Source organism: Lampetra fluviatilis, chromosome 2 (assembly GCF_964198595.1).
Source record: "Lampetra fluviatilis chromosome 2, kcLamFluv1.1, whole genome shotgun sequence".
NCBI classification, from domain to species: domain Eukaryota; kingdom Metazoa; phylum Chordata; class Hyperoartia; order Petromyzontiformes; family Petromyzontidae; genus Lampetra; species Lampetra fluviatilis.
The window spans coordinates 30254848-30276053 of record NC_136276.1 but is presented as its reverse complement, the minus strand read 5'-3'; the positions used below and the strand labels follow the sequence as shown (position 1 = coordinate 30276053).

The 21206-nt window shown below is 51.8% G+C and overlaps 1 protein-coding gene across 1 annotated transcript; it reads left to right on the top strand.

The window, feature by feature from the left end:
- Positions 1 to 18183, top strand: LOC144945287 (frizzled-3-like). The gene is made up of 7 exons (XM_078873689.1): positions 1 to 695; positions 8893 to 9089; positions 9404 to 9908; positions 10661 to 11227; positions 12228 to 12376; positions 14538 to 14810; positions 15514 to 18183. Exons 1-7 carry the CDS (start codon positions 468 to 470, stop codon positions 16232 to 16234), a joined length of 2640 nt encoding a protein of 879 aa, XP_078729815.1. The 5' UTR covers positions 1 to 467; the 3' UTR covers positions 16235 to 18183.
- The last annotated feature ends 3023 nt before the right edge of the window (positions 18184 to 21206 follow it).

The window sequence follows — 21206 nt, the reverse complement described above, 5'->3', positions numbered from 1 at the left end:
CCTGGACATACATACAATATCTCACTTCCATTTTAACACTCATAATGTAGCTGTGCACCCTCTAGATATGCCACAATGTGAGGGCATCTGAGTGTTGGTTGTTAAACCATAGCACAATACTTTTTTGGGAAATAAAAATAAACATTTAAACTTAATGCCTTACACATTTGCGTGCCCAACGATCAGTGGGACTTGCACACACACACACACTCGCATGAGCTTCGCAACTTGACTCAGGTTATAAACTTTTGTGTCGATAATACATCGGTCACCCTGCCTTTTCCTGACCGGGCAGCACCTTCGCACCATTCTCAAAATCCATAGCCCTCCATTTCTTGTGCCCCGTCTTGAAACGCCACCGCGATTGAACGGCACGCACGCGTACACATTAACACGTGTGCACGCACGCGCACATGCCCGCAACATCGCGCCACTATCGTCGAGGCTAAAACTGAATCGACTCAACCATGAGCCAAAGCAGCGACATCCACCGCGTGCGGAGAGTGCGACCGTCGGCCCTGCTGGAGGTGTTGGCGATGGTGTCAGTGATGGTGGCGCCGGGCACAGATGCACACAGCCTGTTCACCTGTGAGCCGGTGACCCTCCGCATGTGCCAGGATCTGCCGTACAACACCACCTTCATGCCCAACATGCTTGGACACTACGACCAGATCGCGGCGGCCAAGGCCATGGAGGTGAGGCTGCCGTTCTTCTTCACGATTGTCATCATCGTCGTCGTTGTCATAAGCCATGGGATTTTCACTGTTGCATGAAGGCCTGAAAATGCCGTTGCCATCCCATGCCGTCCCATGATGCCCGCGGTACGTATCTCGGCTGACGTCACTGGCGAGTGGCATCTGAACCTGGCCTGGGACTGTGCTCGCTAACAGCACTTGCCGCAAACAGCCTGTGTACGCTATATGGGTGAGCTTTGTCTCTGTTTCAATGTATATTGAAATTTGAGTACGTGTGTGTTTGGTTATGCACGTGGATAGCGGTGGAAAGCGTTGGTGCAGCGGTTAGCGCGCTGTGAAACCAACCCGGTGACCCTAGTTCGACTCCCGCTCACGGCCAACACCAGTGAGAATCATCTGAACCGGTCCTGGGCCTCGCCTAAGTCGACTCAGTCTCATATGAGTTCCTGGTGTGGTGTGTAAAGATCGTAACTTTGGAGACAAAGGCGGTCGGGCATGCTGCTGGCAACTCACCCCCTAGTTTCGATTTAAAGCTTTCGTGACTGCAGGGATTCATCTTCTTGGTTCTTTCGGTAAAGTCACGTAGAAGGGAAATAATAAAAATAAAACATAATAAAATACAATTCTCACGACGTTTCGGCCACAATGCAAGCAGCCATCCTCAGGTGATGCTGTCTTTCCGACAGACCTGTTCTTCACCTGAGGACGGCTGCTTGCGTTGTGGCCGAAACGTCGTGAGAATTGTATTTTATTATGTTTATTTTATTATTTCCCTTCTACGTGACTTTACCGAAAGAACCAAGAAGATCACCCCCTAGTGTGTCGTTCTGGACTTAACACGTATTCGCTAACAACACTTTCCCCAACTGTGTCAAAGGCTACACGGGGGATCTTTGTCTTTGTGTGTTTGTGGTCACCCATTATCATGCTGCTATCCCCATCAGCCATCTGCTGCCAAACATCAAGAGAGGCCCCCCTATCGAGCCACACCCTCCCATTACCCACCCAACACCCCCCCCCCCGTTCGCCACAGGCCATGGCAGGCACTGCCAGGCCCTGTATTGGGAAACACAAACCTGACACGGGCTTCATTCTCTCATCGTCATCGTAAGCCATGGTCAATCCACTGCTGAATGAAAGCGTACCCAAGTCACCGCCACTTCTCATTCTATAACCTGCCAGTAAAGGGATGGGTGTTGCATGGACGTGCGTGCGTGTGTGGTGTGTGTGTGGTGTGTGCGTGGGGTGTGTGTTTGTGTGCAGTGGCGTGCTTGGGTTTTAAACGATACAAACAAGGTGGTGTGGATTGGGAGTTGTGGTGTATGTGGGTTAGGTTTGTGGGTGGGTGTTATGGGTTTGGGTTGTGTGATTGTGTGGGGTGTAGGTGAGGGTTATGATGTGTGATTGTGTATGGGGAGTGGGTGAGGGTTGTGGTGTGTGATTGAGTATGGGGAGTGGGTTAGGGTTGTGATGTGTGATTGTGAATGGGGTGTGGGTGAGGGTTGTGGTGTGTGATTGTGAATGGGGAGTGGGTTAGGGTTGTGGTGTGTGTGATTGTGAATGGGGTGTGAGTTAGGGTTGTGGTGTGTGTGATTGTGAATGGGGTGTGGGTGAGGGTTGTGGTGTGTGTGACTATGTATAGGTGTGGGTGAGGGTTGTGGTGTGTGTGATTGTGAATGGGGTGTGGGTTAGGGTTGTGGTGTGTGTGATTGTGAATGGGGTGTGGGTGAGGGTTGTGGTGTGTGTGACTGTGTATGGGTTTGGGTGAGAGTTGTGGTGTGTGATTGTGAATGGGGAGTGGGTTAGGGTTGTGGTGTGTGTGATTGTGAATGGGGTGTGAGTTAGGGTTGTGGTGTGTGTGCTTGTGAATGGGGTGTGGGTGAGGGTTGTGGTCTGTGTGATTGTGAATGGGGTGTGGGTTAGAGTTGTGGTGTGTGACTGTATGGGGTGTGGGTTAGGGTTGTGGTGTTTGTGATTGTATGTGGTGTGGGTTAGAGTTGTGGTGTGTGTGATTGTGAATGGGGTGTGGGTTAGGGTTGTGGTGTGTGACTGTATGGGGTGTGGGTTAGGGTTGTGGTGTTTGTGATTGTATGTGGTGTGGGTTAGGGTTGTGGTGTGTGTGATTGTGAATGGGGTGTGGGTTAGGGTTGTGGTGTGTGATTGTGAATGGGGTGTGGGTGAGGGTTGTGGGGTGTGTGATTGTGAATGGGGTATGGGTGAGGGTTGTGGTGTGTGTGATTGTGAATGGGGTGTGGGTGAGGGTTGTGGTGTGTGATTGTGAATGGGGTGTGGGTGAGGGTTGTGGTGTGTGTGATTGTGTATGGGTGTGGGTTAGGGTTGTGGTGTGTGTGATTGTGAATGGGGTGTGGGTGAGGGTTGTGGTGTGTGATTGTGAATGGGGTGTGGGTGAGGGTTGTGGTGATTGTGACTGTGTATGGGGTGTGGGTTAGGGTTGTGGTGTGTGTGATTGTGAATGGGGTGTGGGTTAGGGTTGTGGTGTGTGTGATTGTGAATGGGGTGTGGCTTAGGGTTGTGGTGTGTGTGACTGTGTATGGGGTGTGGGTTAGGGTTGTGGTGTGTGTGATTGTGAATGGGGTGTGGTTGAGGGCTGTGGTGTGTGTGATTGTGAATGGGGAGTGGGTGAGGGTTGTGGTGTGTGTGATTGTGAATGGGGTGTGGGTTAGGGTTGTGGTGTGTGTGATTGTGAATGGGGTGTGGGTTAGGGTTGTGGTGTGTGTGATTGTGAATGGGGTGTGGGTTAGGGTTGTGGTGTGTGTGACTGTGAATGGGGTGTGGGTGAGGGTTGTGGGGTGTGTGATTGTGTATGGGGTGTGGGTTAGGGTTGTGGTGTGTGATTGTGAATGGTGTGTGGGTTAGGGTTGTGGTGTGTGTGATTGTGAATGGGGTGTGGGTTAGGGTTGTGGTGTGTGTGATTGTGAATGGGGTGTGGGTTAGGGTTGTGGTGTGTGTGATTGTGAATGGGGTGTGGGTTAGGGTTGTGGTGTGTGTGATTGTGAATGGGGTGTGGGTTAGGGTTGTGGTGTGTGTGACTGTGAATGGGGTGTGGGTGAGGGTTGTGGTGTGTGTGATTGTGAATGGGGTGTGGGTTAGGGTTGTGGTGTGTGTGATTGAGTATGGGGTGTGGGTGAGGGTTGTGGTGTGTGATTGTGTATGGGGTGTGGGTTAGGGTTGTGGTGTGTGTGATTGTGAATGGGGTGTGGGTTAGGGTTGTGGTGTGTGTGATTGTGAATGGGGTGTGGGTTAGGGTTGTGGTGTGTGTGATTGTGAATGGGGTGTGGGTTAGGGTTGTGGTGTGTGTGACTGTGAATGGGGTGTGGGTGAGGGTTGTGGTGTGTGTGATTGAGTATGGGGTGTGGGTTAGGGTTGTGGTGTGTGTGATTGAGTATGGGGTGTGAGTGAGGGTTGTGGTGTGTGTGATTGTGAATGGGGTGTGGTTTAGGGTTGTGGTGTGTGTGATTGAGTATGGGGTGTGGGTGAGGGTTGTGGTGTGTGATTGTGTATGGGGTGTGGGTTAGGGTTGTGGTGTGTGTGATTGTGAATGGGGTGTGGTTTAGGGTTGTGGTGTGTGTGATTGAGTATGGGGTGTGGGTGAGGGTTGTGGTGTGTGTGATTGTGTATGGGGAGTGGATTAGGGTTGTGGTGTGTGTGATTGTGTATGGGGTGTGGGTTAGGCTTGTGGTGTGTGATTGTGAATGGGGTGTGGGTTAGGGTTGTGGTGTGTGTGATTGTGAATGGGGTGTGGGTTAGGGTTGTGGTGTGTGTGACTGTGAATGGGGTGTGGGTGAGGGTTGTGGGGTGTGTGATTGTGTATGGGGTGTGGGTTAGGGTTGTGGTGTGTGATTGTGAATGGTGTGTGGGTTAGGGTTGTGGTGTGTGATTGTGAATGGGGTGTGGGTTAGGGTTGTGGTGTGTGTGATTGTGAATGGGGTGTGGGTTAGGGTTGTGGTGTGTGTGATTGTGAATGGGGTGTGGGTTAGGGTTGTGGTGTGTGTGATTGTGAATGGGGTGTGGGTTAGGGTTGTGGTGTGTGTGACTGTGAATGGGGTGTGGGTGAGGGTTGTGGTGTGTGTGATTGAGTATGGGGTGTGGGTTAGGGTTGTGGTGTGTGTGATTGAGTATGGGGTGTGAGTGAGGGTTGTGGTGTGTGTGATTGTGAATGGGGTGTGGTTTAGGGTTGTGGTGTGTGTGATTGAGTATGGGGTGTGGGTGAGGGTTGTGGTGTGTGATTGTGTATGGGGTGTGGGTTAGGGTTGTGGTGTGTGTGATTGTGAATGGGGTGTGGTTTAGGGTTGTGGTGTGTGTGATTGAGTATGGGGTGTGGGTGAGGGTTGTGGTGTGTGTGATTGTGTATGGGGAGTGGATTAGGGTTGTGGTGTGTGTGATTGTGTATGGGGTGTGGGTTAGGCTTGTGGTGTGTGATTGTGAATGGGGTGTGGGTGAGAGTTGTAGTGTGTGATTGTGAATGGGGTGTGGGTTGTGGTGTGTGGTTGAGTATGGGGTGTGGGTGAGGGTTGTGGTGTGTGTGTGATTGTGAATGGGGTGTGGGTTAGGGCTGTGGTGTGTGTGACTGTGTATGGGGTGTGGGTGAGGGTTGTGGTGTGTGTGTGATTGTGTATGGGTGAGGGTTGTGGTGATTGTGATTGAGTATGGGGTGTGGGTGAGGGTTGTGGGGTGTGTGATTGAGTATGGGGTGTGGGTTAGGGTTGTGGTGTGTTTGATTCTTTATTAAATGTTTCATTCACTCATCCCCGTTGCCCGGGTAACGTGCACTGTTGTTATTTGAACAGAGAGCACGGCCCCTTGGGTTAGAGAGTCATGGGGAGGGAGGGAGTTCCAGGGGGAGAGCTGAGAGTTAGAGAGGAGACGCAGACGGCGAAACGGAGACAAAGGTCTGGGTCACTGGGATCAGAATTTGGTGCTCACTCACGACCACAATAGCACTCGCCACCAAACACACACAGCCAAAGATCACGCCGTGTAGCCTTAACAAACTGTTGGGGCAAGTGCTGTTAGCTAACACCTAATGAAGGCCGGCACGGCACACGAGGGGTTGCGTCGGACAGCATCACGCCCGACCGCCTTTGTCTCCCTAGTGGCAATATTTACATACCGCAACAAGTACTAATTTGATGCTGAGTCTACCTAGGGGAGGCCCAGGAACAGTTCAGATAATCGTCACTGGTGGTGCCCGAGAACGGGAATCGAACTCGGTTCCAGGCTCAGAATGCAGTTCACTCTAACAACAGCCCTCACCACCAGACACACACACACAGTAACACACTGGCAAAGACACCGACACAGTCACACACGAAAAGACAAACATCCCTCTATATCCATTAACAGACTGGGGTATGTCCTGCTTATGTCCTGCTTGTGAAAGCTGGCACACCACGTGACGGGCTGCTCCGGCCAGAAGTTTACAAACCACACCAGGCATTCGTTTAATGCCCGTGAGCAGCTCCGATGATACCCCTTGCCACTGATGTGAGCCATGGTCAGGAATGGAACCCAGGTTGCCGGGATTGTAATGTGCCACTGCTACCAATGCTCTATACACACGCACACTTTGAGGCCAAGTGAAGTGTCGAGGGCTCGCTGGCGGGAGGTTACAGGACAGACCCAGGAGTTATGGGTTTTGATGGATTGAGTTGACAGGCGCATCATATATGCTCCCCACTGTGCCATCTCGCTGTGTTTTATCCGCCCGGCGCGCTGCTTATTGTTGTGAGTGTCGTTCATGGCTCAAGCTTGAGGAGGGAATACAATCCGTCTCGCGGTTTCCACGTGAGCCCTGTGGACTAATTCTAGATTTGAAGCTTTCGTGACTGCAAGGATTCATATTCTTAGGTTTTTTCGGTAAAGTCGCGTAGGTAAAAAAATTTAATTAATAAGTTTAGTCGTTGTGTGTGTGGCGGCGATGATGATGATGATGATGATGCACCAGTGCTGGCCTCCACCAGACCAGTTCTTCTGGGAAGCCGCATGGGCTACACACGGCCCATCTGGCGGAGAAGGCACTGATGACGAAGCCAATGCCAGATCATTTCAATTTCCCAATGAATCCACCTTGCACGGGTTATCGCTGCGACTGCAAAATCCAAGCTGGACTCTGTTTCTTCTTCTTTTTCAATTCCAAGCCACAAACTGCCACGGTGGCTCCTCCATCCCCCAGTCGCGTTCTTTACGATTGCCCTCTGCAAGAACCGAACTTGACACCGCTGGTATGAGTAGTCGGCAAGCCGACGCAGCTCCAATTCCTTTTCAACATCGGTCCAGCTCTTCTCTAGGCCGTATCACGCCCCCTCTGTCTGGCCATTCAGAAGCTACTGTACTTGGCCATGCGGTGGCTGAGCTTGCAGGCTACATGACCCAGCCAATGCATCCCCTGCATGCCAGAGCAGACGCTCACTGATGGGACCATGGAAATTCCTCCGATAGAGCATTAGAATGCTTCCTCGCACACACAGACAATGGTGCACTGATACACAAAGACAAAGCTCCCCCGTATAGCCTTAACAGACTGTAGGGCAAGTGCTGTTTGCGAGCGTCTATGCAAGCCAGCACGGCACACAAGGCGGTGGGTGGCCAACACCACACCCGGCCGCCTTTGACTCCCCGAGTGCTGATGTTTCATACACCACCAGCTTACTCATTTGAGGCTGAGTCGACCTAGGGGAGGCCCAGGACCGGTTCAGATAATCGTCACCGGTGTGTTGGCCGTGAGCAGGAATCGAACTCGGGTCGCCGGGTTCTTAGCGCAGTTCGCTAACCGCTACACAGAAATACACAGCTACAAAATACACACACGCAGATAACTCCGCACGGATGTCAGGGCTAGGGTTGCCGCATGTTCCCGGTTTTCCTAGAACGTCCTCTCAGTCACTTGTCTGTCATGGGAAATCGGTCAGTCATCCCAGTACAATCGGAGTGTGCCGGTTTGTGTCTGTCGTGTAACAACAACGATAACATTATTGCACTATTCATAGTCAAGGTTTTTGGGTTAGATCGAACAAGTGTAAAAGTGTCGTAACCCTCCACCACCCGACACAGCCAGTAATGTTTGTTTACGTGACAACACAGGTTGTCGGGTGGTGGAGGGTTACGACACATTTACACTTACTCGATCTAACCCAAAAACCTTTACTATGAGCAATATTTGTAACGAAAGCCTGCTACGTGTTAAACTGATTATTGCACTACTCCAGACACTCAATGCAAGTACGAGTGTTTCTCCCGGCTTCTGGTATTGTGAGATCTTCTTCTTCCCACGCAATCCCAGTCACCGTGGAACGTCGTCGTCCCAACGTTGACCCGACGTCGGATCAACGTCGGAGCGAATGGTTAAAAAAAACTGGGACGTCCCAGTAAATGTGCCAACTTTGGGTCGACGTGGCGCAACTCCTGCGAACAAATGAAGGGAGAAGACAGGGAGAGATGGGTGGATGAGTCGCATACCCCCCCCCCTCGTGAACACAGGGGTGTGGGCTAAGGGTGGGTAACGTGGATGGAGAGGGTGGACAGGGGGAGTGGTGAACACCCCAATGGGAGGAGAAGGCGAGTGAAGGGGGTGGGTGGGTGGCTGGGTGGGGGTCGGGAGGTGGGCAGGGAGCAGGAGGCAAAAGGGTTATGAAGCAGCTGTGGTGAGCGAGGGCCATGTGTGGTGTGCAGTCGTGGCGATTATTAATGAGCGGGGGTGACAAGAGTAGTGTGTGTACGAGTAATCTGAGGAGTGATGGTGCAGCGGTTAGCGCACTGCACTTCAGACACAACAGTCCGAGTTTGATTCCCTCTCACGGCCAACACCAGTGACGATTATCTAAATCGGTCCTGGGCCTCCCCTAGGTTGACTCAGCCTCAAATGAGTAAATATCACTACCCGCCCCTTCGTGCGCCATGCTTGCCTTAATAGGGGGTCGCAAACTACACATACTCCAGCAGTTTATAAATGCGGTATGGGTGCGATATGTCTTATTTTGTGTGATGATGGTGACTGCGATCTTCTTGATGTTGATGATTAATCTGGACCTCGATCCCCTTTCTCCTCTCCCCTCCACTCTCTTTCCCCTATCACCTCCCTCTAATATCTCTCCCATCTACTGTCTCTCCCCTCCCCTCCCCTTCTCTCTCCCCTCTCTCTCTATCCCTTCTTCCTCCCATCTCGCCCCCCCCCTCCCAGCCGTTCCACCCGCTCGTGAACCTCGAGTGCTCACCGGAGCTGCGCCCGTTGCTGTGCGCCGCCTTCGCACCGCCGTGTGGGGGCGGCTCCGAGGGGGCGTCCCCCTGCCGACCGCTGTGCCGCCGCGTCCTTGCTCTCTGCTCGCGTCTCGCCGACGTCTTCGGCGTCGCGTGGCCCGATGAGATGGACTGCGAGCGGTGAGCTCCTCGGGGTTTCGATCCCCACACTTCCCCCCGCCCCCACCTTCCCCCACCCCCCTTTTCCTGGCTGGCGCATTTTGAGCCAGTTCCAGAACTGAACCGGCGACACGCTAGCCTCTAAAAAAGGCATCTGAATCTGGCACGGGGCCGAGCAGGGCCATGGGCGGGGCTAATCGCACTCTTCACGTGTGACGCCAGTCGGCACGGCCTGGCGTCACACGAGCCGCTCCAGGCTGGCTTGGCACGAGCCCACCAACACCATCGCCACCGCCACCACAACCGCCGCTAAACTTCCTCTCCTGTGACCACAGCTTCCCCGACTGCGACGGCGTCTTCCGCGACCCTTCCCACGGCTCCGACGGCGGCAACGACGGCGACCGCCGGGGCTCGGGGCCCGGCGACCCTCGCCACGCGGCGGCCGGCGTCGGCGGCGGCGGCGCTCAGCCCCGGGACTTCGGCTTCTGGTGCCCGCGGCAGCTGAGGGCGACGCGGGGCCTGGGCTACCGCTTCGCGGGCGTGCGGGACTGCGCTCCGCCGTGCCACCCGCACATGTTCTTCGGACGCGACGAGCTGGCGCTCGCCCGATACTTCATCGGCGCCATGGCGGCCGTGTGCCTGTGCGCCACGCTCTTCGCCGTGCTCACGTTCCTCATCGACGTGCGCCGCTTCCGCTACCCGGAGCGGCCCATCGTCTTCTACTCGCTCTGCTACCTGGCCGTGGCGCTCTGCTACCTCGTTGGATTCGTGGCGGGCAGCGGGGCGGCCGCGTGCAACCCCCCCGACGCGGCGCGTGGCACCGCGCCCACCGTCACGCAGGTACGGTGGGCGCGGGAGGTGCATGTGGTGGTGATGGACGTTTGGTTGGTTGGTATGTATGTTGAACTTCTTTCGCTCTGTACATAACCAACCGCGTTAAACGGAGGTGGTTGGTGGTGGTAGTAGTGGAATCGGTGGTGGTGAGCGGAGGTTTTGGTGGTATTAGTGAATCTTTGGTTGGTGGTGATGGTGGTGGAGGTTTGGTTAGTGGTGGCGGTGTGGTGCGAGTGGTGATGGTGGTGGTTTAGTTGCTTGTTGGTGGTGGTGTTTGTGGTGCAAGTGGTCGGTCGAGTGAGGGTGTGGTAAAACACAGCTTATCAATTTAAACAACGGTGGTGATGGTGAGGATGATTGATATTTGTGTTGGCGATACTAATGCAAATGTCAATACTGATCAGACCGACGCTTATTTGCGATGCTTAAACACATCAGCAATGCCAGTCACCAGTTTAACACGTAGGCTTTCACGACCAATATTATCCATAATAAAGGTTTTTTTACGGGTTAGATTTCATAAATATCAATGTGTCGTTGAACTCGCCACACGACAAAGCCAAATAGTAAGGCTTTTCACGTAAACAAAACATGCCAATTAGTTACTATTCCAACACACACCGGTGTGTTGGAGAGTCAACCCACAACATTTACAATTCGAGCACTGGTGATTACAACCAGTCGCCAAAGTACTCGTGCTAACGCTACCACTAACCCTTCTCCCGCACCTCTCCTCCTCCCTCCATCGACGCTGCCAGGGCTCCCACCGCCGCGCCTGCACGCTGCTCTTCGCGCTGCTCTACTTCTTCACGCTGGCGGGCGCCGGCTGGTGGGTCGTGCTCACCGTCACGTGGTTCCTCGCCGCCGGCCTCAAGTGGGGCAGCGAGGCGATCGCGGCGCGCGCCCCGCTCTTCCACGGCCTCGCTTGGGGCCTGCCCGGCGCCCAGACCACCCTGCTGCTGGCGCTGGGCGCGGCCGAGGGCGACCCGGTGAGCGGCGTCTGCTTCGTGGGCGTCTACGACACGGCGGCGCTGCGCTGGTACCTGCTGGCGCCGCTCGGCCTGTGCGTGGCCGCTGGGCTCGGCCTGCTGCTCGCCGGCTTCGTGTCGGTGAACCGTGTGCGCCTCGTTATCCAGCATGACGCGCGCAACCAGGAGAAGCTCGTCAAGTTCATGATCCGCGTGGGCGTGTTCAGCGCCCTCTACCTGCTGCCGCTCGTCGCGCTGCTCGGCTGCTACCTGTACGAGCAGGCGAACCGCGGCGGGTGGGAGCTCGGATGGCTGCACCGCCACTGCCAGCACTACCACATCCCCTGCCCCGCGGTGGTGGGTTCGCCTCATCGTAGACGCTCGCTCCTCGCCCACCTCCCCCCGCCCCCCCCCACCCCCGCGCAATCATCGCTTCTCGACCGCCACTACCCGGGTTGTGACGGAGGCCCCGGACAACTGTCTGCGGCGAGGGTTTGAACATCGACGAGGCGACGTCAGCACCGGTTGTGCTCGTGGTGGAGCTGTTAACTTGACGGGAGCACACGAGCAGTAGGCTCTGTACCGTCCCGGTGGCCGGTAGGTGTCTAGAGTCGCTGTAATTATAGTTACCATCTAACGTCCCCCGTGTCAGCGACCAAGTGGGTAGCCAACTTCGCGGGTCCTTGTCTGTAACCGAACCACAAACGACCAGCAGGTACCATTTGCTGGTCGGGCACTCCCAACTTTCAAAGTGCAGCTACGCTGTGAAAGTTACAAAGAGCTGGGTGGCGCATTGGTAAACAGTTGGGGCCATTCAGTAACAAGGGCCCGGTTCAATTCTTGTTCCTCTGGTGTCTGTTCCTAGCGTGGTTTCCCGAGTTGCACCGCGCGTATTTTTTTTTCCTCTCAAGCTTTTGCCACGCACTACTACGGGCATCTTCAGAAGTTGAAGTGAATAATTTGTGTAGTACAAGCGACTGTGAAAACTGAGTTGTGTCCTGTGCTGTGTGTTATGTATGCGTTCCATTGGCGTAACTGCAACGTTTCTGTATATGTTGCACAAATCAGTTGCTTTGCATCTCGACACTAACGATCAATTAGTGAATGTTTCATATCATCATCACCACAACTTCAACATCATCTTGTTCCCCATGCCATGTTTATCATTTTTATGTCATTTATCACCACAACCATCACAATTGGCCACGGTCTTCTATCCACTGCTGGATGAAACGCTCTCGAGGCCCTCGCCACCACTCGCGTTCTCACGATACAACGATCTGTCGGGCTTCTGCGCTCGAGCCGATTTCCTCACTCCATCTCCACCTTTTGTCATATATATCCTGACGGAGCGCAGGCGGATGAGCCGGGCCGTCCGGACCTGACGCTGGTGCTCGTGCGCTACCTCATGACGCTGCTCGTGGGCATCCCGTCCGTCTTCTGGGTCGGCAGCCGCAAGACGTGCTCCGAGTGGGCGAGTTTCTTCCACCGGCGCGGCAAGCGCGAGTGAGCAGCCCCCACCCAATCGCCGAAAACCATGTCACTCACACGCCGTGACGTCCAAGGCCTAGGCCTGGAGCCCAGGCCACATCCTGAAGACGCGCCAAAACATAACGCCAGATCCGCACCCGAATCAAATGTGTAAACCATGAGGAAAACCCCCCATCGTAACAGGCCAGAAAAAAACATAAGCGTACAATTATTTTCTACGCCACACCTGAGCGATCGACCGCGTGGTCAAATCCATCTCGAAATAGCGCAACTCAGTTACCGCCTGCCAGCTGCTTTGTCCGCGTCTGAGTCAGTAGTTTCCCAACGAGGTAAATTAAACATCGCGTTCGGGATCATAACGACCAGTTGTAGTTCGCAAATGCGTCGCGTGATGAGAGGCGTCGCTACAAATTGCTGAGCGGACCAATACTTGGTCCGCCTCGACCGGCTGCAGAGACGACCGCGTAGAAGCCGTTCGGTTTCGTGCAACCGAGTTGCACAACAACTAATCACTCCAGTGTGGACCCGGCTTGAGGCTTAGCTGGCCTAACCTGACTACTGAGCCATGAGTCTTGGCCAAGCACTAAACACAATATTTAAGTCTAACCCTAATCTGGGCATTATGCGTACTCTGAACTCTAACTATGAAGCCTCTTGATAATCATAGCTGGATCCCAATGTCTAGGCCACAGTCCAGTCACTGAACCCTGAGGCTGTCTATCTCGCTGAGCCCAAAGTCAAGGATAAACTGTTACCCCAAAATTGTTTAAAGTGATTTGCTGCTCAAATGAGCATTGAGGAAGTGCTCATCTCCTGTTCACAGCCCTGAACCAGTGGTGGGAAATTCCACGTTTCTACAGTGGCGGGGTGTCTATCCCTAGGACAAGCAGTTTACTTGAAACTCGTTTTATTGACCCCACAGCCGGATGATGGGCTGAATCAACCCCCGACCAGGATTAGAACCTGTAACCTTCCAATTGCAGGGTGCTCGCTCTACCGATGAGCCACCTGGCCTGTAGCTATGCCTAATTCCAGTTCTAAGTTCAAGGCCAAAGCCTGACCACTGTCGTTGATGGTTGATTAACCATGAGGCCGCAGCACTGGGAGCAGGCCCAACTCTTAAGTCCTAAAACCTATAATCAACGATTTTTGGGTTTAGATCGCGTTATTTATAAATGTGTCGTAACCCTCCACCACCCGACACGGCCAATCAGTGAAAAAAGTGTCACGTTGACAAAAGACAAATAGTTCACTGCTTTAGCCCACCGGTGTGTTGAAGCGTGGAACCACAACATTTACAATTTGAGTACGACGTTTCGCTGGTAATTGCATCCAGCATCATCGGGCAATTCGCCAGAATGGTGAGGCTCTGCTGTGTCTCCCGTTCTTATATAGAGCAGCAGCAGGGTGACGTCATCATTAACTCATTAACTCATCAGGTGCAAAGATTTGAGGGGGGGTTATTGTAATTATATACTTGATTAGTAATAAGGCTATTGTTACGATGCGAGTTGTAGATTAGTAATCATTTGGAATGTGTTCTATTGTGATTATGCTACATTAATAATCAGTTAGTGCTTGTCTCCCTTATAAGGAATTGTAATGCATCTAAAACCTAACCACAAAGTTGAGCGCACTTTTGTTTACTAAAATCCGTCAGCTTTGCCTAGTCTCTAATCTATAAAACTATTGTATTTTTAACCACTAATGGATTCGAATCATATTGCCACGCTCATATGAATGTTGAACATCTCTGCTGATAGGCTAGAATCAAGTTCAAACTCCACATTCCTATAACGGGGTTCAACATATCTATAGGGCCGCCACTGTCTCCTTCCTACAAAGCGTTACATTTTATTGATTCCAGCGAAATGACATTGACCTCTCAAATATTCTTCTCATGAGACATTGCATGGGAAAAACAATATCTCACTATACTCGAAGAAAGGACAGTTCAACACATCATCCTGAGTCGTGTCTTATTATCATTTCATTTCTTTTTTACACAATTGACAAACGCTGAGACTTTTATTTTCCCGGAATACACTGATGGCAAATTTCGCAGGACAGGACAAGCCACCGTAGTTCAGGTATGATCCTGGGAAAAAAATCAAGGACAGGTGGTAACCGCACTGTGACCCCTGCCCTGTCGATGGCCCCCTCTTCCCTCCGCCAGCACGACGAGCGACTCCCAGCAGATCCTGGAGGACGTTCGCTCGCAAACGCAGGGCCAGGCACCCGCCACCGCCGCTGCCGCCACGACGCCGGCCCCGGCGCGCGACCCCAAGACGCCCGTGGTGCGCAAGTCCCGCGGGACGTCCACGCAGGGGGGCGGAGGAGGGGGCGCGTCCGTGGCCGGGTCGCTCCATGCCCCCACCGACGCCGGCAGCGTCCCCAGCCGCGTGGGCAGCAGCTACCACGGCAGCCTGCACCGCTCGCACGACGGACGGTGGGTGAACACCACCTCGCTCGCCTGGCTGCTTGCTCACTTGCTCGCACGCGCGCTTATGAGCTTGCCTACAGACTCCCTCACTCACCTGTATACTTGCTTGCGCTCTCGCCTGCATGCTCGCTCACCCGCCCGCATACCAACGCACTTAATTCCTTGGTGACTCCACAGAAATTAAGCAAACACTCATGCTATAATTTTTCCTACCAAGATTGAAAGTGTGTTAAAGCATTTGGATGTGTCTGTTCGTCTCTCTGTAGTGGCGGGTCCTGATAACTCTCACAAAGATGGTCCAACGTACACAAAGCTTGAGTATAAAGTTGCATTGCTGTTAGGGACTTACTTTATAGAGACCAGCCAAATTGATTAAATTATTGCCCAAACCTGGGTAATCAAAACCAGTGTCTATAGAGGATAGGTCTTATGGATCATACCACTTTACACGTTAGTAGTGCTAACATCATCCAAAGACGCGTGTCGGAAAGTGTTTTAGAATCAATGCGTAGGCATGCTTTTTCTTCATTGTTATTTACGTTCCCTGCCGAGAGCCAAAGGGGGGAGAGTAAGCGCACATATGGCGACGCACACACGTCATTGTAACGAGCGCTTTGTGGAGAGAATGGGGGGCGGGTGGGGCCATGGGGTTCGACAGCGCGACAAACGTTCCACGTGTGCACGTGTGTCCCCCGTGCGCCGTGCGCAGCCGAACGCCGGGCAGCGCCCGTGTCGCGGACGAGCGCCTCGTCTACTGCAGCCTCCCGCGAATGCGCGGCGGCGACGGCGCCGCTCCGGGACAGCCGCCGCACTCGCGGCCGCCCTCGCGCCACGACAGCCTCAACCGCCTCAACGGCAACTCGAGAGTCGCGCGGGCGCAAGGCGGCGGCACGAGCATCGATCAGGCCGCGAGCCCTCGCTCGCGCCAGGGCTCGCGGTGCGGGAGTCTCGCCCAACTGTCGGCACAGTCGAGGCACGGCAGCCTGGTGCAGCTGGCGCCTCACTCACGCCAGGGCAGCCTGGCCCAGCTGACGTCGCACTCACGCCAGGGCAGCCTAGTGCAGCTGGCGTCGCATTCGAGGCAGGGCAGCCTGGCCCAGCTGACGTCGCATTCGAGGCAGGGCAGCCTCGCCCAGCTGACGTCCCACTCACGCCAGGGCAGCCTGGTGCAGCTGACATCCCACTCACGCCAGGGCAGCCTCGCCCAGCTGACGTCGCACTCACGCCAGGGCAGCCTCGCCCAGCTGACGTCGCACTCACGCCAGGGCAGCCTCGCCCAGCTGACGTCGCACTCGAGGCAGGGCAGCCTGGTGCAGCTGGCATCCCACTCGCGCCAGGGCGGCCTCCGAGACGAGAGCGTGGGTGCGCAGCCGCTGAGTCGTGGGAACAGCATGGACTGTGTGCTGGAGGAGGACTGCACGAGCGCGTGAGGGCGCAGGGACGTCGAGGCGACGCCACATGTGCGGGAGCACACACGCATGTACACACGCACACACATGCAGGTACACGCACGCAGCAACAACAACAGCCGCCATTCACGACCTGTGCAAAAACTAAACAAAGACAATGACCCCCCCCCCCCCCCACGTATAACCTTTAACAGACTGTTGCGGCAAGTGCCGTTAGCAAGTACTATGAAGGCTGGCACGGCACACGAGGGGGTGGGTGGCCAGCACCACGCCCGGCCGCGTTTGTCTCCCCAGTGCTTATGTTTACACACCGCACCAGGTATTAGTTTGAGGCTGAGTCGACCGAGGAGAGGCCCATGACCGGTTCAGATATTCATAAGTGTTGTTGGTTGTGAGCGGGAATCGAACTTGGGTCAGAGTTTCGTAGTGCAGTGCGTTAGCCACCACATTTCTGCTCCCCATTTGCACAAACACGTGCGCACAGATACATGCATGCCAACGTACGCACGCATAAACATTGCGTAGCAACATCAACCCTCTGATGTCAACGCACATGTCCACCCTGGCACAAGCCTTCCCATTCCTAGCATCTGGGCAATCTTCTGGAGTCACAAGGGTCAGTGACCATACTCCTGATCTCCTTCTTTCACCCGGCTCTATGTTCATGTAAGGGTCCTCATTACTGTTATGGATCCTGTGAAAGCCTGTAGGTCCTGGATATTATGTAAGTCTTTGGGTCTGTAGCAATTAACCCACTCTAGATGTGATCAATCGTCATTCGTCTGATGTGAGATTCCGTTCGAGAATTAACTCTTTTTTTAATGGCATTGTGGTACATGTAGGGCCTCTAGTGGCTGTAGGCTTCATCTTAAACAATCACAGCACAATAGCAATGTACAACCTCTTGTCTACTCACTAATGTTGTGTTGACCATGGGGGCTATTTGACCATACTTCACTACCCTGGTAACGGGCGGAGGAGGGGGACAGAGAGGCCACGGGGGAGTGTGCAGGACCAGTTCAGATATCACTCGACAGGGTTAACCGTGGCTGGTAATCGAACTCGGGTCGTGGGGTTTATTTGCAGATCTAAAGCGATCGATTCTCGCACGCATGGCTCGATGCGTGCGTTGTGTGAGAATCGGTACACGGCTGCTGTGTGGTGTCATTATACCGACCTGGTAGTATGTCGACTCGGCCTTAAATGAGTACCCGGTGTGGTGTACGTGTGTGAGCATCAGTATAGGGAAGACAAAGGTGGGCGAGCGTGCATGGCACTGGCCACACTGGAATGAAAACCTTCGCGTGCAAAGTGGCCACATGCTCATCTCAGTTTTTTTTTACGTCCAGAGCACAGCAGTGAGAAACTTCGTATTCCTGTGGGTGGATTCAGTCAATTAAATAAGCACAACTATTGCTGTCAACCTGCCCAGCACCGAGTGGCGCAGATGATAATTATGATTGACCGGCATCGTCTTCGTCGCCACCTCACTGGTGTTCACCACGTTGGCAAATTCCTGCAGGGCCCATCGAGAATGCAGAGAGATTTCTGGGGCGGGGCGCGCAATGTGGGATTGTGACGTTGATGACGACGATGATGCGAAAGTAACAATGGTGTATGACGACGATGTTTATGTACATTCGTATAACCACAATTCACAATGCGACTGTGGCTCAGCAGTTATGATTCAGAGATGACTGCAATAGACTGCAGGGCATGGCGGTGCACTTTGGAGGTAACGGTTGGTAGATCGTGTACTGTCGTGAAATTCCCATTCTCGTAGAACTGCACGTTGGCCAGGAGATGGCAAGTACAGCAAGTGGGATCGTGAACCCATCTTTGCGGACGTTTCAGTGGTATTCGCTCGTATTGTGTGGCGGGTTTTCTGCGGGGCGCTCCCTTTTCTTCCCGCAAAGCATCATGCTCCAGAAATCGGCCAAACATCGCAACGCAGGGACCCCCCCCCCCCCCTGAAGAAAGAGCCTTGAGAACCAGCGAGGTTAGCCTGGATTCCGTGCATGACATCGCTATCGATTGTATGAAACAAAGGGAAGATTACCGTGTAGGAATTTTGAAAACAACTCTCGTGATGTTGACGTGAATGTTTGTGTATAGGCCTGGTGCTGCATTTAAACAAAGAGAGAATTTCACGTTTTTATCACTGGTAAATTATCGTGACGATTAAGTTCGACGGCCAAAAGGGCCTTACGGGGGAAGGAAAAACATTTTGCCTACAGCACCAACAGCATTCTATAATGAGCCACAACCCTTCTGGTGAGACCAAGAGAAGTCAGAGTTTGGCTGCTTAAACAAATGCTGTTGGAAAACGTTGTTTTCTGAACGCCGATGGGCAGATAGAACTACATGTAATTTATATATTTTTGTGGTGTTTATTTATTATTTTATTTCCCACAATCCACCAGGGCAGCGCATAATGATGTTTGCATGAAGTATTTGATCAATCGTTGACGGTTGAAGTTGACCAGAAAAGGAAAAAATATATAACGTAAACTTGAGTTACTCTTGAATTTTAAAAATGCAGTTTACTGTGAAAGTGGAGGGCTAAGAATGGTAAGTTACAAGTAGGGGGCATGGTAAGGCACAATTACGGAGTATTTTAAGGCACAGTCGGCATGGTAAAGCACAATGAATTACAGGGATATTAAATCAAAACCTAAAAACTATAAAATACATATTTGAGTACGTTACCCTCCAGGATTTATCCCATGAATGTTAAACTTTCGGGCACAGACTGACAGTATATTTATCATACGCTGTGTTGTATACAGCTGTTGTGTTTAGGCTGAAGTAATGTTGTAATTAATTGTATTCCTGCAATCGATGCAAAACAAAATTATCTGGTATTATTTTTGGTGTTAAAATTGGAGCAAAATGTCAATGTCCCCCAGGTCTCACACAAACAATGGGCCCGTATCTTTTTTTGGACGGTCATGAATCAAGGGTGATCACGTGGCATCCTATCCCAGGGCCATCAGCCCCAGGTGTTCCCGGAACCTCTGGGCAGCCCTGTTTGTGATTGTATTGTTGTGTGAGCCCATCGCATCACGTTTGTTAAAATTTAAACTTGCCAACGGCAGTTAACATTGCAATGTATTCAGCGTTAACGTAACAGCTCGGTCTCCATTTTGGTGGTTCTGGGCCAATGGTGGAAACTCCACATTCCTATGGCAGGGGAAAGTTCAACCACTGGACAAAAAGTGTTGACACTGTGTGTGCATGTATATATGTATGTATGCACACAAAACCTAAGTATTTTTTTAAATGCGGTATAAATGTGGCAAATGTTACGCGAGAAAGTGATGAGTTACGGCAAAAGGGAATTTTTTTTTGATGAACGTTGTCGACTGCAAATAGATTTAATCGGTGTGTGTGTTTAGTCGTGACAATGTAGGGCAACACATCCGCCTGCAGAGCAAACAGGTGATGTCTAATGGTGGAGTCTGTACAGCAAGTTGGTTGCTCATTGTCATTATATGGTACTCGGGTTTCTTCCCATGCATAATAGTGATGATCATTATGATTATCATCATATGTCCCAAGCAGGACTCGCCAGCGGAGTAGTCTTGAGACTCAGTGAGGGTCTTCCAGGCTGAAAGAACCTAAGATTAAAGAAAAAAATCAACACATTCATCAAACACTGCAGCTTTCAAATAGTATATATATCCACTACGTTTTGGGCAATTGGTAATCTCATGCTGTATTTAGATTCCAAAGAACACAGGATGAGATGTTACTATCCTTTGTGCAAGCACTTCCAAGAGTTCATGAAAAGTGAGCCTGTATGAAGAGGAACAATAATCCGAATCACTAACCGATTATTATTATTTAATTTTAAGGCCGCCAAGTTGTTATTGACGAACGTGTTGAGTTGTGCTTGTGCACCGCTGTTCACCAGCAGAATCGCCAAATAATCTGTTAGATTAAAAATTGTAGCGTTCTGACTGTGTACAAAATTTTAATGTAAAATATTGCAGGAAATGTCAGTGGCCAGTTGCATATCTTAAAATCTCACTTAGTTGAGTCTGATTTTAATGGGAAACAAATGTACACTTAAGTTGAATGCAACTGACCGCTGAAGTTCCTGATCCCCAACTCCTGAGTCGATGAGATTTCACGCATTCTGTCCCAAGAATGTATTCTTCTAGTATTGCTGTAGCGAATGGTAGCGACCTCTAGCGGCTGCATGATCAACAACTAATTACGTAAAAGACGTACGACTTGAAAGAAAAAAAACACGTTGATTATTGCATGTGCGATCGATTCGGTGCGTGTATCATAAGCTTTAGAATCGATATCAATCAACGCATCGTAGCAATGCATTTGACAAACTGTCTTAAGCACAAAGTAAACATTAATCAAAAGAGTATGAGCATTATGAGAATAGGTTTTCCCCTTTTTTCTGGCAACAAAACAGGTGTTAAGATGTTAAAACACCAAACTGAAACATTTTATAAGGAATCATGTCTGCATTAAATACTTGTGGTCAGAATGCAAACAAGAACATACTTTGATAATAAATGCATTGTCTTCTTGGTTCTTTCGGTAAAGTCACGTAGAAGGGAAGTAATAAAATAATAAAAATAAAACATAATATGTTTTATTTTTATTATTTTTATGTTTTATTTTTATTATTTTATTACTTCCCTTCTACGTGACTTTACCGAAAGAACCAAGAAGATGAATCCCTGCAGTCACGAAAGCTTTAAATCGAAAAAAATGCATTGTCCTTGAAACTGATTGGTCCACACCAGAGACAGCTTTCTTTTGAGCCTCGTCTCAAACGGTGTTAGACCAGAGGACGCCAGAAAAGGGGGAAAACCTATTCTCATATTTTGGTACTGGCAAAGGAGGTCCCATGAAGTATGAGCATTAACCGCGCACTTGCATGGGATGTGTTGCAAGTCCTCGTTCAACGCAGTATATGCGTTCCTGAAAAATGCCGCTTGAAGCAAAAAACGCGTCAAGTGAAAAC

What these genes read in the sequence shown, in the direction of transcription:
- LOC144945287 (XM_078873689.1), top strand. Translation starts at nt 468, where the DNA reads ATGAGCCAAAGCAGCGACATCCACCGCGTGCGGAGAGTGCGACCGTCG. An exon ending in CGGCGGCCAAGGCCATGGAG is followed by an intron (nt 696 to 8,892) that starts GTGAGGCTGCCG and finishes CCCCCCTCCCAG; the next exon opens with CCGTTCCACCCGCTCGTGAA. An exon ending in ACATCCCCTGCCCCGCGGTG is followed by an intron (nt 11,228 to 12,227) that starts GTGGGTTCGCCT and finishes GACGGAGCGCAG; the next exon opens with GCGGATGAGCCGGGCCGTCC.